Source organism: Mastigoproctus giganteus, chromosome 12, assembly GCF_048544385.1.
Source record: "Mastigoproctus giganteus isolate SK-2022 chromosome 12, ASM4854438v1, whole genome shotgun sequence".
In the NCBI taxonomy this organism is placed as follows: domain Eukaryota; kingdom Metazoa; phylum Arthropoda; class Arachnida; order Uropygi; family Thelyphonidae; genus Mastigoproctus; species Mastigoproctus giganteus.
Window position 1 is genome coordinate 109097527 of NC_143586.1, and position 17341 is coordinate 109114867.

A 17341-nucleotide genomic window follows, 5' to 3' on the forward strand; every position below is an offset into this window, starting at 1 on the left:
AAAATCACTTTAGCTCCCTGTTAGTTTGATCTCCTTCTAAAATAACTCCTTATTTGTGAATGTAGATGCAAAATACTCATTCAGTTTGTCAGCTGCCTGAGCAGGAACATCAACAGTCAAACAATTGATATCAAGTGGCCAAATCTGATTCATCACCCCCTTCCTTCTAGAGTTTACATAAGTAAAGAAGTCTTTGTTGTTCCTCTTTACATCCTTTGCCAAAGATTTCTCGTAATCTGCCTTCACTTGCCTGACCTCCTTTCTAACTTGATTACAGACTAGCTTATACCTACCATAGGCTTCTGTGTCTTCTGATAATTTTTTATGCACCCCATGCACTTGACTTTCCTGTCACGAGTCTCATTAGTTCATCTGACATCTGTTTGAAAAGCCTAGTAGCTTCCAAGGTTAATTCCTTCAATGCTTCCCATTTAGAATTTGCTGTTGGTAACATCAACAGTTGTTCCCATTGAATAGAATTTTAAAAACTTTATCTTTGAGGTATCCCCATAAATAAAAATCTACAGGCGTCAGATCTGGAGAACCTGGAGGGAACTCAACACTGCCTCTTCGTCCAATCCATCTATTTGGGAAAATTTCATCCAGATAAGCCCTAATCTCGCATTGAAAATGGGGAGGTGCCCCATCGTGCTGAAAACAAAAGCCATCATCATCCTCAAATATCTCATGAATTCCTTTTCCATTTTGAACTCTTTAAAATGTTATGCACACTGGATTTGGGGATTGTCGTTTCACAAGCAGCTTGTTGGATAGATTTCCTTGGTGTTTGCCGGAAAAGTTCCAGCACCTCTTGTGCTCTCACGGACATGCGAGTCTTCCTGATCGTTGCCTGGGTACATTTTGCACAGTGCCATCCGCTTCAAACTTATCACGAATATGCAAAATTGTGAGACAAGTTGGTGGTTCTATGTGGTATTCACTCTTAAACTGTCTCTGGGAGTTTGCTGATATTTTCCGACTTCCAATATCACTTCAACACAAATTTCCACTGTTAAAATGTAAGTTATGAATGAAGTAAATATGTGTCTCTCCCACCCCTTCACCTGGTGGGTTCCCCAATGCCAACTATCATATCCCACCCCCAGACCGGGATGGGCAACTTGACCTTCCTACCGGATTTGACTCTACTTAGACATTACACCGACGAAGACATTCTGTGGCTTTGCTTCCAACACGCCATTGGCGATCTGAACTGGGTACTCTAATGCAGTTCTCTTTAAAATCCCATCCCAGGGCAGGGGAGGGAGGAGACAGGTCTCTGGCTTGAGTCGGCTATATCCACAACTCCAGCTCCTTGTGCTAGCATTTCTGTTCTCGGCAGCTCCGTGTGCTGGAATTTCTGCTCTTGGCAGCTCCTAGCGCTGGTATTTCTCTTCTCGGCAGCTCCAAGGGCTGCTGGCTTTCCAACAGACTGTGAACAGATGCAGATCTTTCCAATGAAGTTTGGACTTTGTCTGAAATTTAATTATATGTATATTTATTTTTTATGTAATTTGATTATTTTTCAATTTGCTCATATCAAATCTTTTTTGGTCATGGCAGGTTTTTTCCCTCCCTGTACTTGGGCAAACAGGAGAGGGAGTATATAACAGTACTGCTAAATTATGTGTAACTGACAGCGGGGTTGCCATTGGTTGGCTGGGACTGCTTTAAGTAATAAATATCAATATCAATCCTCCCTGCCCATCCTCATACTTCGCCTGGTGGGCTCATCTCCACTGACCTCTTTGGGGGATGCCTACTCTATCATCCCTATTCTTCTATCTGTTTTTCCCCCAGTCTTCAGTCTTCCCCCCTTTCTCTCACTAAACCGACCGAGTACACTCCTTAACAATGCCGCCAAATTCTAATCAACGTCTAAATTCTACCATTTTCTTGTAAATCTCTTTAGGCCAAATTCTAGTGTACACCTCCCTTTTTTTTTTCAAAGTACTTAAATAATCTACTGGGTGCCTGACCTGCCTCCTCGTGGCACAGTGTGGGCAACGGTGGGTCCCAATGGCAAAATGGTCAGAGAAACAACAGAACATAATGCTACACAACAGACCACGCCCCACACACTTTAAATCTCTGGCCTCCACAGAGTTCTGTGTCACTCACAAAGAATACAATGCGGAGATGGGGGAAACCCCTGGTGCCGTCAGACAACTAACACACTTTACACTTTACTTGTTCAAATGTAAGCGCGAAGATGGGGGAAACCCCGGTGTGCAGTCAGACAATTAACACACTGTTCAAATATAAGTCTGATTTTTTCCATTATTATCACCAACTTGCAACTGAAAAAGAAAAAAGGTTACTGAGTTATGGGCTGATAAAGTATGAATATATTTTTTCTGGACACCCTGTATATAATAATAATAAAATAAAAAATTGCACAGGAGATCAAAAGAACACACGGCAGAAAGACAGATTTAGCTGTTTACAAATCAAACTTGTCAACAGCTGCATGTAATAATGCTGACTTACTGTTTGACAAGGTAGTAAGTACCGCATTAAGTCACGAACACAGCTCAGTCAAAGGGAGAAAAAAGCTTACCTGGATCTTAGACTTTTCATTGGTTTTGGATGTGATATTCCCCAGGATCTATCAAATGGGCACACTGCCTGGTGAATTTAACTGATCGCCCAGCTAAAATTTAAGCAATTCTCACAGTACTGTATGGTATTGCTCACTGATCTCTATCAATATTAATACGAACTTACTATGCAATCAAAATCAATGTGACAGAAGCATATATGTTAAATTATGCAATAATTTTTGCTCTGGATCGCTTAAGTCATATTTATAAATAGCAGAAAATTTTATAATATTGTGAAGTATTACACTTCCCCACTTGGCTACTTTATAATGCCACCAGCTGGCAAAATTTTCTGGGGAGAACAATGGACGGTGTTGCATTTTCCACTGCATTGATTTGTTTGTTTCTGGATTGCATTTGAAGAGCCAAGTTTCATCAGAGGTGACTACAATATTCAATGTCTAATTCTCTTCCAAAAATTGAATCAGGGAAGACTCATTCAGTTTCTCTGAAAATCGAAAATATCAGTTCAAATTTGTTTTCTTGTTGATTTTTGCTAGCCATTGAAATTTTTTGGCATAACTTTGGTGTAGACTTTTCTCATGCTCAAATCATTTGTTAAAATTTTTTTATTTTTCCTCCACTGTCAGTTCTCAAATTTTCCACATTCCTCTCAATGTGTCATTACTGGATCATCTGTCACTTTCCACCTGTTCACTGGCAGGTGAAAATCTGTGTAACTCAAAAACACATGCTCTTGATCAAGTTCCCTCCCCATATGCCTCACATAAAAGGTAATCAATCAGTTTTCTTCAATTTTGCTAAAAATTGAATTTTTCCATGTTGCACAATTTTTATGTACAGCACTCATGCAAAAACTGTAGTAGTAGTAGTAGTAATGGGGGCACGTGATGCGAGAAATCAAGCGTATCAGCTTATGTACCATCAGCAAAAAAAAACCCAATTTCACACACAAATTCCCTCAATGTTTGTCTAGAATTTATCCTAGAATTCCTCCTTGAATTTATTTAAACTGTCAACTTCCACAATGACAGATGGAAGTTTGTTCCAGCAATTAACCACCCACTGGCTAAAGGCAAATTTCTGCACATCTATTCTACAAATGTCTTTCCTCAATTTGAATTTATGTCCCCTCAGGTTCATAATCTGAGCAAGTGAAAGAATCCCATCAGAATTCAGCATGCTCAACCCATTCAAGGCCATATATACACCTCAATCAGATCACCTCGCAGGAGCCTAGTCTCCATACACTGCAATTTGCAGAACTTAAGCCTTTCTTGGTAACAGGACCCTTCGTTTCTCCTCATCAATTTTGTTGCCCTTATCTGTACATGCTCAAGCAACCCTAAACCCTTCCTAAAATGAGGTCTCCAGACCTGTATGCAGTACTCAAGGTGTAGCCTGACCGACCACTGCCTTACACAAGGGGATAATCACCTCTTTATCACTGCTAGAAAGATTCCTGTATATCATGGACAATAACCCATGAACTGCTCAGAAAACTTCATATCTGACCGAACATTTATTCCCAGATATTTTCATTTTCTACCACCCTAAGTGTAGTACCACACAGTTGGCACATTTCTCCGGGGTTACTTCTTTGTAATGTTAAGCTTCAGTTACCATTTCTCAGCCTATCTGCCAAAATTTTCCAGATCCTGTTGCAGTAGCACACTGCCATTACTATCAATTAACAACCATCCCAACCTTTGTATTGTCTGAAAACTTAGACATTAGGCCTTATATACCTTCATCAATATCATTGATAAATATACAAAACAACAAGGGGCCCAACACCGAACACTGGGGAACTCCACTAATATCATTAGTCCATGAAGAGTAGCATCCATTGATTACCACTCTCTGTTGTCTCTCAATCAACCACCCTTTTATTCATTGTAACAACTTACCCTTAATACCATACTGCTCCAATTTGTACAGCAGTCTTCCAAACAGTGTCAAAAGCTTTCTAAAATCCAAGTATATGATATCAAAATTATTTTTTGCATCCAGTTTGTTTGTAACCAAATGGTATCCAATCAAATCTGTCAAACAAGACTTTCCCTTAACAAACCCATGCTGTGCCTGAGTTATTACTGCAGTCTTGTCCCCTGAGTCCAAGGATACTCTCATAATTATGACTAAGGGTATGCTTACTTTGCCACCTCCTTTAATATAACTGAATAGATCCCATCCACCCCAGGTGCCTTTCTTATGTTCAACTTCAATAATTTCACCTCCACTTTGCTCTCAGTTATTACAAAATCATTAAGTACCCTGTTAGAGTTTCATAAACTTCTGACATTTTCCTCCTTTAATAACTCCTCATGATCTTGCAATGCGTCTTTAACCAGTGACTCCATTATTTTCCCCGGAACAGAAATCAAAACTAACTGGTATGTAATTACTTGTGTCGCCCTTAGAGCCCCCCTTTGTGAACTGGGGATACATTTGCACATCTCCAGTTTGTGGGAACCTCCCCTGAGTCCAAGGATACTCTCATAATTATGACTAAGGGTATGCTTACTTTGCCACCTCCTTTAATATAACTGAATAGATCCCATCCACCCCAGGTGCCTTTCTTATGTTCAACTTCAATAATTTCACCTCCACTTTGCTCTCAGTTATTACAAAATCATTAAGTACTCTGTTAGAGTTTCATAAACTTCTGACATTTTCCTCCTTTAATAACTCCTCATGTAGGAATGTAGATGCAAAATACTTATTCAGATTATTAGCTATCCTAGCAGGATCATCAACAGTTGAAGAATCGATATTAAGGGGACCAATCTGCTTCATCCCCTTGCTTCTAGAGTTTATATAAGTAAAGAAGTTCTTGCTATTTTTCTTAGCATTCTTCACCAATGATTTCTTGTAATCTGCCTTCGCTTGCATAACCTCCATTGTGACTTGATTACAGACTACCTTATATCTGCCATAGGCTTCTGTGTTACCTGATAATTTATATGCATCCCATGCATTTTTCTTCTCTGCCACGAGTCTCATTAGTTCATCTGATATCCATTTAGGCCTAAACCTTGAACAATATTTCTTAATTGGTATGAAAAGCTTAGTAGCTTCCACGATTAGTTCCTTGAATGCTTCCCACTTAGAATTCACTGTTGGTGACATCATCAGTTGGTTCCCACTGTACAGAATTTAATAACTGTCTAAGACCACTTAGTCACCTTTATGGAAGCAAAAACCCTTCCCTTTACCCCTGATGGTAATCATATCTTTAAGTAAATCCCACATCAGTACACTGTGATCGCTGCCACCTAGTGGTGCCTTTATCTGCAAATTCTTTATACACGAATAATCACTGCTGATAACCAGATCCAGAGTATTACCCTCTCTGGTTACCTCTCGAACATGCCTGCAGAAAACATCATTCAATAAACCCACAAAAGTCTTGCTAGTGTGGGAGTGACCAACCCAGAAGTTCCAGTCAATATCTGGGAAGTTAAAACCCCCATTACAACACAAACTGCTTTACTGGCCCATTCTATTTCTCTGTACAATTGTTCATTCTAGTCATTAGGCCTATAACACACTCTTACTCTCATTTTTGTTATTACAAAAAATGTACAATACCTTTACAATTAGTCAATGTACTGACATGAGCTTTGGCAACAAACATTCAAGATTAACTACTATGTCCACAGTTGCTAAGAGCACAAAAAACTTTTAAAGAGCATAAAAAGAAGAAATGGGGCAGTTAATAGAGCACTGAAAAGTACTGAAGCCTACAGCAAATAAAAGGTCACCTGTATCAGTACCACAAAGATGGTAGGGTTATGGAGATATTAAGAAATCACAAGCTAAGAGAGCAAAAAATGGGGTACAGTTTTATATGTATGCAAACACAAAGGAAAGAACAAATCAGACTGAATTTTTATGCAATGGATGTAGGAAAGTCTTAGTGGTTTTCAGGTACCCATTCAGTTCATCAACTTATGTTATTGACAAACTGAACAGATACTTCTCATCAATCTTTACAGAAGAAAGACCTTTCATGATGAAGAGCAACAGTGCTAGTGAAGCTGAGCATTACTGAAGTAGTGATACTGAAATTAGAGGAATGATTGAAGGAAGGAACACTTTCAAGCTTAAAGGCAAGTAAAATCCTTCAAGCTGATGGCACAAACCATTAATTTTAAACAAGATGGAATTGAACTATTAAGATTAATTATGAGTGCATTCTCCAAATCGAGGTTTCTTTGTACTGCAGAATGCCAATCTACAAAGGTGTTTCTAAGAGAAGAGTGGACAATTTTGCAACCAGTCAGCCTTACTTCAGTGGCAGAAAAATCCATGGACATGATGACTAATAATGCAATACAGAAAAACTCAGAAATAGTATTTAAGGAAATGGCATGGTTTTGTAAAGGATAAAAATTTTTTTATCAAAATTTGCAGATAGAATTATCAAGCAAAAAGGTGAACATTTTTTATTTTGGATCATGCAGTCTCCATTTGATTTGACTGATGGCAGGTAGCTTCAAATTTAAAGTGTTCCAATAAATATAACTTAGGAACCACTTTGTTTCCTGTCATCTGCAGTAACTGAAAAATTCGATTTATTTTTTTATTTTTATTTTTATTATTTTTTTTTTAACTACTGCTAAACCTAACCATGCTGAATTATTGTTACTAAAAATTTTTTTCCAAAATGGATTAACATAATCAGCACAACACAGTAGCAAGTTTTATAATGAAAAACTGAACAGCTAATAACATTTCTTTTTTCATTACACAAAATCTAGTTTCTGATCCCTCTCAGTGAACAGCACATTCTTATATTTCATCATTTGTAAGTGCTTGATTATGTCTCTTTCCTGATATGGAAGAAGAACAACTAAGCAAGCACACTGGCACAGTGTTAAAACACAGGAGAGTTAAAACAGGAGTTTACTGTAAACATGCTTATTGAGTCACTGTTCTTGATAAGTTGGAGGCAATTATTGAAATCCATGTACTACTGAACTAATGAAATCCATGTACTACTGAATTAATGAAATCCATGTACTACTGAATTAATGAAATCCATGTACTACTGAACTAATGAAATCCATGTATCACAGAATTTGAAGGGTGGGGGACTACATAATGATTCTCATTAACAGTGAGAGAAACTGCCAACTTCAAACAGATGTGGCCATTGGTCACAAGAAAGGTTTTGGAAGGATGGTGGGGGGGGGATCTACCAGACTTCAAAAGTATCTTTCCTTCTTTGTTAGTTAGATGTGATCCTAGGGCAAGAGAAAATTCAGGTATGCACATTGCAAAATTGCCACAAAAAATGCAGCAGCTATTGCAGACTGTTGTGCTGGTATATTAGCTAGAATAAAACAGTTACAATAGAATTGTAACTGTTTTATTCTCCTGTGTCCACAACTATCCATACAAATTATAAATGGAAATGTATTCACTTTATCTCTGGGAAATATTTGAAGTGATAGTTTATTCACAAAACCTGCAGTAGCTACAAAATAACACCTCACAAATAGAACTCTTACATATCATGATAAACATGTTATGCAAAGTCCAAATCAATCTAGAAAATTTGGGCAGTCAATTCCAACAATCAACAACTCTAAAATAAATAATCACTTCATAAATTATAAGCATGCTAAATGTCCAAAAAAAGTGACACTACATCTGTGATTAGTTTCTCCAGGTTATCCTGTACTAAAGAACATAAACTAGGAGTCAACATATTTCTTAATTACTTTTACTAATGCAATTAATTTTTAGTTAAGCATTTAAGGAAATTTAGCATAGATAAAAGCCAAAATAGTTAAACCAATAACATAATGGGGGTGGTCAGGGCTAGCAAGGTGGTCACAATAGATAGGTCTAACTGTGTTTTGATTTAATATTTAGAAAGATAAATAAAAATGTAATTTAGACTTTGAATACTAATTAAAAAGTTAATTATACATGCAGGGACATACAAAACAGTAGGCAGAAAAAAAGAGACAGCAAACCTAACCAGAAGCTACCACCACCATCACCACCCCCACCTCTTGAACCTTCGCGGAAATGGGGTATTGTTCTCCATCGTCGGCCATCTGGAGATTCTGCCACAAGGTGGCCCTCTTCATCACGGTACAGACCTAATTCTTTGCGTTCCATTTCTTGTTGCACCAGTGCTCGTAATCTGTCCATTTCCATACGTTTCAATTCATCTAGCTTAGTACGAACATTGTGTCTCACAAACTCCAAATGCTTTGCTACTTCACCACTCTAGGCATACGTATCAACAAAAAAATAAAAGAAAATAATGAAAATCAGTTATGCATATAATATCTACAAAACCAGCTTAATTTAAATATTTTAAAAAACAAAAATGTAATATTATCTACGATACAAACGACAAACTGAAATATCAATAAATATGTTCATCCATTCCAATGCAGCATCCATTTCTATAATTCAGAAATTAGGCAGCTGTTCTTGAAATTGCCTTATTTCATAATCTTCACATCATTGTTTATTTTCGCATTATATATTAAAATGTTTGCCTTCAAAAAGATTCCGGATGTAGAGTAGGTATTTGAGCACCTCCAATGAAATGTTATCTTCAAACATTTCTCTGTGAGGGTGCACAGTGTTACAAGGCAATGCAACACCCTCAAGTAGAATGCCTCAATATTTAAACATTGCCTGGTGCAAATGTTATGTTCTTCTTCAATAGTGTTCGGCATTTACCATGCTATTGTGTTAGGAACTCTGAGAAACAATTCTTGGAGTCAAAAAAAAAAACGTGAAAATATCATAATGTGAACCCAATAACACACTGTGTTTTTTGGTAATTCATTCCATGATCTCGGAAGTTGAAATTTTCGCTATATAACTCTCTAAAAGGTCGTTTTTATAGTACAAACTGTATTAGTTACCAATTCAAATCACTAAAATGCATTACACTTTCATCGTTATCATATGTTCTGTTATAAGAACCAATTTTGAATGCCTTTGTGACATTTTTCTAAAGCACATTTCTGGAGGTCACGACCATAAAACAATAAAAACAATTTGCACTTTCCAGTATATTGGGCTTTTCTGTTACTGCAAGCAATTATAAACGGGTAGTAAACTCGATGTTATTGCATTTGCAAAAATACAGATACTAGAATTGTGTGGTTTTTTTCGTTATTATGGTGAAATGTGTTTCCCCTTTACTGAAATCTTCAATCATATAAAAAACAAAAAAATTTTCAGAATCTTCTCCTCATTCCTTTTAAGCTTCGTAAACTTGTTACTCTGTGCAAATCGTTTTAGTTGCAATTTGAGTTTTCCATTAAAAAATGCTTATGCATGTTAATGAAATTTATAAAGAAAAGAGAAAGTTATCCCGGAAACAAGAGCCTCTTGAAGTATTTCTGAAGAAGATGACTCCTTGTGGAACAAACCAATGAGTGCCGAGCCAATAATGAGTGATCAACGAGTGTGTATTTAGTCGATGATGAAGAATAAACATTCTTTAACATTTTCAAATCATAAATAATTTTCTTTATTATTATAATTTGCTTGATTTTACAGGCTACGTTTTCATTTCTTTGGAAAAATCAATCATTGTTTAAACAAACTAATTAGCTAACTAATTTCATTGTGAACGTAATCCCTATTTTTAACCTTATGTCTATGGGTAATAAATTCCCACTTTACGAGCACACACCAGGAACGAATTAACATCGTAAAGTTGAGAACTACCTGTATTGAAAACAACAATGTGCCCAGCACTGAACTCTGGGAGAATCCACTAATCACATTAGTCCACGAAAAGCAATGCTCACTGATAACCACGCTGACTTCTCCCACTGAACTATCCCTTTATTCATAGCAGTAGCTTATCCTTAATGCCACATTGCTCCAGTTTGTACAGCAGTCTTTTACATGAAATGGTATCAAAAGCTCTCCTTAAAAACAGGTACAGGTGATCCCTCACTAATCCGGCATGTTTGGGACCTGTGGGGTGCCAGATTAGTGCGTTTGCCTGATCACTGGTGGTTAGATTAGCACATACAGTTTACCCAACATCTAACCACCTCATTCTACCTTTAAAATGCCATGTAAATCAGTACAAGTTGGTTAATAAAGGAAAAAGAAACATTAAATGAAAAGCAAGTGAAATTTTAATGAACAGGTAAAATAAAGGGTACTAGTACAGTTATTCTGTTGACTTACGTAAGAAAGTTCATCATGGTTGCTTCCAAAGTGAAGAGCTGGAATTTACAACTAAGCAGAGTTACTTATCAGGAAGTGGATGGCTGTCAGGATCACCATCTTCATCTTGAAAGGTGACTGAAACATCAGGAACTGGTGATGAAACTGGCACATCTTCAGGAACTGATGATGATGGTGGCAGCACATCTGGGTGAGCAGAAGTTGATGGCACTGGATTTTCAAATGTTGACTCCTCTGTTGCATGATTTTTAGCTTTTTTTTGAACATATCTTGAAAGCTAAGCTGTTTCATATATTTTGGTCTTTCTTTGATTAGTTTATCCTGCAGCATGTAAACCATTATTTCTTGTTCAGTTATAAAACTGCATTGCTCTAGACCTTTTAGCACTTCACCTGTCAACTGAACTAACCTATCAATAGAGATTCTTTCTGCTACATATTCCTCATTTTTATCACTGCTTTCTTCTCCACTATCTTCTTTCTCCAGACTTACAACCATCTGCATGATTTCTGAGTCAGTATAACGATGAACAGTCGTTATAGCATCATCTACATTCATCCATTCCTCAGCATTATCTTCATCCATCCTCAACACAAGGCCCTTGGCAACAGGATTAGTTAGATCATGAGTGAAAGAAAGCAGTTCATGTATAATCTGCTTTTCCTTTGAAACCCTAAATCCTGTAAAGTCATTTGCAGTGTCTTCACCAAGTGCAGACTCAAACATTAACCATTTATGCCATCCGTTTTTTAGTGTGGATGCCTCTACATACTTCCAAGCAATTGGCAATGCAGTAAATCACATCTCGCACATTAAATTCCTTAAGAAACTCCTGTACTGGTCTGTCAGAGTTAACTGAACTCAGTAGGTGCCTCATAAACAGGGAAGTATACTTAGACTTAAGAGAAGGTAATATGCCATTGTCCAGGGTTGAATTAATGACGTACAGTTAGGTAGGAGGTCGATACTGAAAACATTTTTTACCAGAAGTTCTGCTTTCGGATGTGCAGAGCAGTTGTCTAAAATAAGCATTATCTTACAGTTGTGGTCCAGGCCGACAGTCACAGTGAGCTCTTGGTTCAGGAACAAAATATTTTTCAAACCATTCCAGTGTAATGTTAGTAGTAACCCATCTCTTCTTGTTGGCACGATAAATCACTGGAAACTGTGTCATACCTTTAAAGGCTGTGGGATGTAAACTTTTGCCAATGACCGGCAACTTACACCTGTGGTTCCTGCAGCATTAGAGCAGCCCAACACAGTGACACAATCTTTCGATGCTTTATAACCTGTTGGTGATTCTGCATATTCAGTTGTCAGAGTTCTTCTTGGAGTACATCTCCAATACAAGGCAGTCTCATTGGCATTGTAGACCTGCTCAGGACTTAATTTTTCATCAGAAACTAAACTGGCGAACTCGTCAACAAATGCAGCAGCTGCTTCCTTGTCTGCTGAACATTTTTTGCCACACACTACACGAAACTTTAAGCCATGTCGCTGCTTGAAATGCTGAAGCCAACCTTCACTATAATCACACTCATAATCTAGTCCTAGTTCTTTATGAAAAATTTTAGCTTGTTCCTTCACCAGATCCCCAAACTGCTAACACCTTAACTTACATGCAGCTTAAACCATGCTATCAGCACTTTATAAAGTTCTGAACTTTTTCCCATCTTTCATTGTTTTTCTTATGCCCATCTGTTTCTTTGATCCACTGTTAGCAAAGAACTGGAGCAATTTTTCTTTCTGTTTTTTTATGTCATACATTGCCGAAGAGCGAATGTTGTATAATTCACACAAGCTTCTCACAGACACACAGCTGTTGAGTTTTTTCAGAAGTTCAACTTCATCTGTTATGGTCAATGTACAGTGCTTGTGCTTTACACCATGAGAAGCACTTCTTCCTTTATGCATTGGAACCATGGCTGGGCCTAAATGTGAGCAGGGTATAATAATAAATACAGAAAAACAAGTGGGAATGGCTTGCCAGTGTTTACGAGTTTGCACCAATAGCTGATGCTGCAACCAACGCCACCAAAACAGTAGTGGCGGGTTGGTGCACTGACCCAGGAAATTTGAAATTACGCTCGTGTAAATTATGTCTGAATTAGCGGTGGAACCGATTACTTGTGGCCGGATTAATGACGGTCAACCTGTATATGGTATCAAAATTATTTTTGTATTCGGTTCTCATTGCATCATAGTATCCAATCAGATTGGTCAGACAATACAGCCCCTTAACAAATCCATGCTGTGATTGCAGTATAAAATTACATTCCTGTCGGAGATGGTCCTTCATTACTTCTTCAACCGGTGTGACTCAATTATTTTCCCTAGAACAGCCATTAAGCTAATTAAGGTCCAATTACTCATGTCTCCTTTTGATCCCCTTTGTGAATTCGGGCCACATTCACACATCTCCAATACACAGGGACATCCGACGAAACAAATCATCTCATAATTATGGCTAAAGCTATGCTTGCCTCCTTTGCTGTTCCCTTAAAATAACTAGGCAATCCTACACCTGGGGAAAATTAATATAAGTTTGGCCCCATTACATGCAGGTCGTCAATCTTTATTAGGGTTACCAGGTGTCCTCATTTCCGAGACATGTCCTAGTTTTTAGGGCATACTCTGGCATCCTCGCAGATTTTATACTTGCATCCTCCTTTTTTGTAATTTAAAAAACATCTCATTATGAAATGAATTTTCATTAAATATTCTGTGCATTGCACCTTTGGTTAATAGGGTATATTCAGGGAGGAAATGGGGAATACACATGGTTAAGGGGGAATAGGCCCCACTCTTACCCATGCGTATAAGTGTTCCTTGGTCTATCTAAAAAAAATTGTGTGTGCTGAGCACGCACAGCGGAAGTTAAGTGAAACTTCTTTAGGCGAACATTTATCACTTGACTCCTTCCCTTCCAAATTCACTTCTAACATTTCTGGGGAGATTAAGACTCTGAAGATGTGGATGGACCTACTCCAGCTTCTCTGTTCAACTCCATCGCATGCTGTAATTTCTTCCACGATTGAAATAGCTTAAATCTCTCCTTTGTACTCAATGGACGTGGTTTCAGTGGTCGCATTGTATGGTTATATCTGTGCTCTATATGCCTCATAACACACACTATTAGTCTTCGACATGTGGAATTATAAATTTTTTTCCGTAGAATTTTTTTTTATTAAATACGGTGGAGAATGATGAAAGAAATAGCATGATGCAAATCAGTAGGGGTACTTATTGGGTCATGTGTTGCTCACACCTGGTAAAGAGTGGTACAATGGTGGGGGGATGAATCATTGTGTCGCATATTCTTGGCAATTTTTGTCAATCCACAGACACATTGCACGTGTACATGCGCTATACGTCTTACAATTGCTCATTACAGTGGACCCCCGCTTTACGAAGGACACTCCACAACAAAATACTGTTCACTATACAACATGTAGTAAGTGCCAGTCATTGTGAATTGAATTTTAATTCTATTAATGCCAATTCTAATAAACAGAAATAGGAGGAATATTATCCACTAGCTATAAAAGTAAAAATGTAACTTTAACAGATTTAAAATGTAACAGATTTACACTTTATTACCTTACCAATTAAAAAAAAAAGGAAGGCAAAAAGTCAACTACACCAGGTATTCCCAGGTGGTCACCCTCCCAATTACTAACCGGACCTAATGCTGCTTAACTTCAGTGAAGACACGAGAGCCGGGGCATTTAGCCTAGCATGATATAGTTGGCTATTCAGAATGCCTGTAATGCATATACCTAGGGCTACTTTTGTTGTTTGTCAATCCACAAATGCAAGTTACTCCCATCTGAAAACTGCCTGGAGCATGCCTAAAGAAGTTTCACTTCAAAAACACTCAAAAACCTGGTCACCACGCTCCCCCCCTTATGATATGATATCATAATGGGGAGATGTTGGTCAATACAACAGATTAAATTAAAACCATGCATTTTTATTTATTCTGTTGTATGTATTTATTTATTCTGTATTTATTTATTGTAAACAAATTTATTACTAAAAAAATATAATCTTTCAGTAATATATATAATTTTTAAAATATCCTAGTTTTTAAAACTAAAAATGTCCTAGTTTTTTCCCATTTTGTCCTAGCTTTTGAACTCCAGATCTGGTAACCCTACTATAAAGAAGTTTGTTAAACAGAGTCTGACTGTAATTAAATCAAAAAATGAAGCAATGTGCAATATCTCGAAAACGATTCACTTAAGGACCCATGTTTACTAGGCTTTTCACATTTCTAACCCTTTTTCGCAATGGTATGTTACATTAATGACTAGTATCACAAATAGAAATAAAAATAAAAGATTTATTAATAGTTAAGGCAAAGCTAAGTAATATTTGACAGGTGCTCTCAAAATATTCCAAAATGAGCTTTTGCAGCCTTCATACAACAGTTTTGGTAAACACTACAATTATTGCTGAAATGTTATCAGAAACCCTCAAATTGTGTCAGTTTATCATTTTAAATGAAAAACAAAATGAAAAGTTCACCAGGTACTAACTAATATTTAGCTCAATTGTCTCTGAGCCTGATGACAGCAGCACACTGTCGAGGCATTGACAAGATCAATTTCTGAAGATAACCAACTGATAGTTTGTGGTTCCAAACACAAATTACAGCTTCCTGAAGTTCAACGAAGGGTCTTTGGTTTCTTTCTGGCAACTGCAGATTCCACACGATGCCAAGAGTTCTCTATAGGATTCAGGTCCGGGCTGTTTCCTGGCCAGCTAAGAGTTGTAATGGACCGTTCTTCCAACCATTTTTTTTTCACCTGTAACAAATGTAAACACATTACTGTCGAACCTCTAAGGCAGAAATGAAGCTAAAGTAACTACAGAAGTACCTACTTACACTTTTCACCCGATCACAAGGAGCAGAGTCGTCCTGAAAAATGCAGTTACTTGACAGGTTGAAATGGTCTCTAATGGTTGGCAGCAATTTGCCTTCCAATATTAGCCAGGTATCCACTGGCATTTATGGAACCTCTTATAAACTGCAGGTGACCTACTCTGAGATACGAAATGCACTCCGATATCATTTGGCTGGTAGGGAGTTTCACAATAGACACCATACATCTGGAGGGTGTTCTTCACCACGTCTATGGCGAATCATTTGTCTCCCATCAGAGCCATGCAGGTTGAATTTCTTCTCATTCGAGAAAATAACAACTGACTTCCACTGCTCGAGGGTCCATTTGACACGCTCCTTACACCAAATTAATCGGGCCTTTTTAGTATTTTGTGTGAGGAGGGGCTTCTAAGGACGATGGGCTACAAGTCAATTTTTGAAGAGACGTCTTCTGACTGTTACTGCACTTGCTACCTCTTCTGTATGTTCTTCCCATTCTCTTTTCAGCTCAGACGAAGAAGCTTTATGGCTTTTAAGGCATAAGCACTTCAAAACATGGTCCTGTTTTGGCGTAGAGACTTGTTTGTGTCCGGTTCCTTTTTTCCTATCAGCCGAACCAGTATTCTTGAGTTTGGAAAGAAATCTACTCACTGTCGACTGATTACAAGACACTCTATAAGCAATATGATGGGAAGGACATCCTTCCTCACGTAAAGCAACAATAGCACTCTTTCTTCGTGGCATCAACTGCACATAACTTGCCATCCTGACAAGCAAGGAATGACTGCAACTCTTGCAGAGCATGCTTATATAGCTGAAAGTAACAGCTGATGCAATATTACGTCATCACCTACGCGTGTCAATCTTATCTGATGGAATCTGTAAGAAATATTGCCATATACTTACGTTATTCGGACGACAATTACAATTTTAAGGGGTGATACACTTTCATTAAACAGCTGTGTGTGTGTGTGTGTGTGTGTGTGTGTGTGTGTGTGTGTGTGTGTGTGTGTGTGTGTAAAATGAATGCTGTGTTACGATTAGTAGTAAAATGTTACGAAATGGCGAAGTTACGAAGGTAATTAGGATAGCAATAGACACTCCTGCCCTTGTATTGCAATAATAGCTCAGTGTTGAAAAATTATAGGGGTAGGAAAGTAAAAAGAATATGACTGAAGAATATAAAGCTTGGACGGCAAATTCCCATCCGTGTTAGTAATGGCCTTGGACTAGGTAGGTTTCTGCATTTGGAAGAGGTTGTCTCTTTATATCTACCGAAATCTTATGTTTATGCCTACTCTTAACCTTAAAATAAAAATAAAAATTAATAATTAAAATTTAATAATTAAAATTAGTGGGTAACTGGCAGATACATGTGAAACTGTATCTCTTCGGTAGGCCACACCGTTTCACTATTTCAGTGGATTATGCTGAAATGATCCATATATGCAGCCATCAACGTTTCAATAGTCTCCTGTACATATAATTTGTGTATTGAGGCCAAAAAACATATATAAAAATTGAAAAGGATTTATCTTATGTACAGGAAACTGTGGCAGCTATGTTAAGTTACCTTTACTTTTAAGCTGTTAATAAATGCTGGTATTTAGAAATTTACAATTACTAATCAAGGGGAAAAAAATAAGGAAAAAAAATTATAGTCAGCAATCTCAAACTAACTCTCTCACTTTGTGGGTTC

General features: G+C 37.5%; 1 protein-coding gene across 1 annotated transcript in view; it reads right to left on the bottom strand.

Moving 5' to 3' along the window:
- The window catches only part of LOC150077332 (uncharacterized), a 308602-nt gene that overhangs the window by 231884 nt on the left and 59377 nt on the right, over positions 1 to 17341 (bottom strand). Inside the window, exon 4 of the mRNA XM_090385859.1 lies at positions 8555 to 8813. Within this exon, the coding sequence (XP_090241985.1) occupies positions 8555 to 8813 (259 nt within the window). The remainder of the gene's footprint in view (positions 1 to 8554; positions 8814 to 17341) is intronic.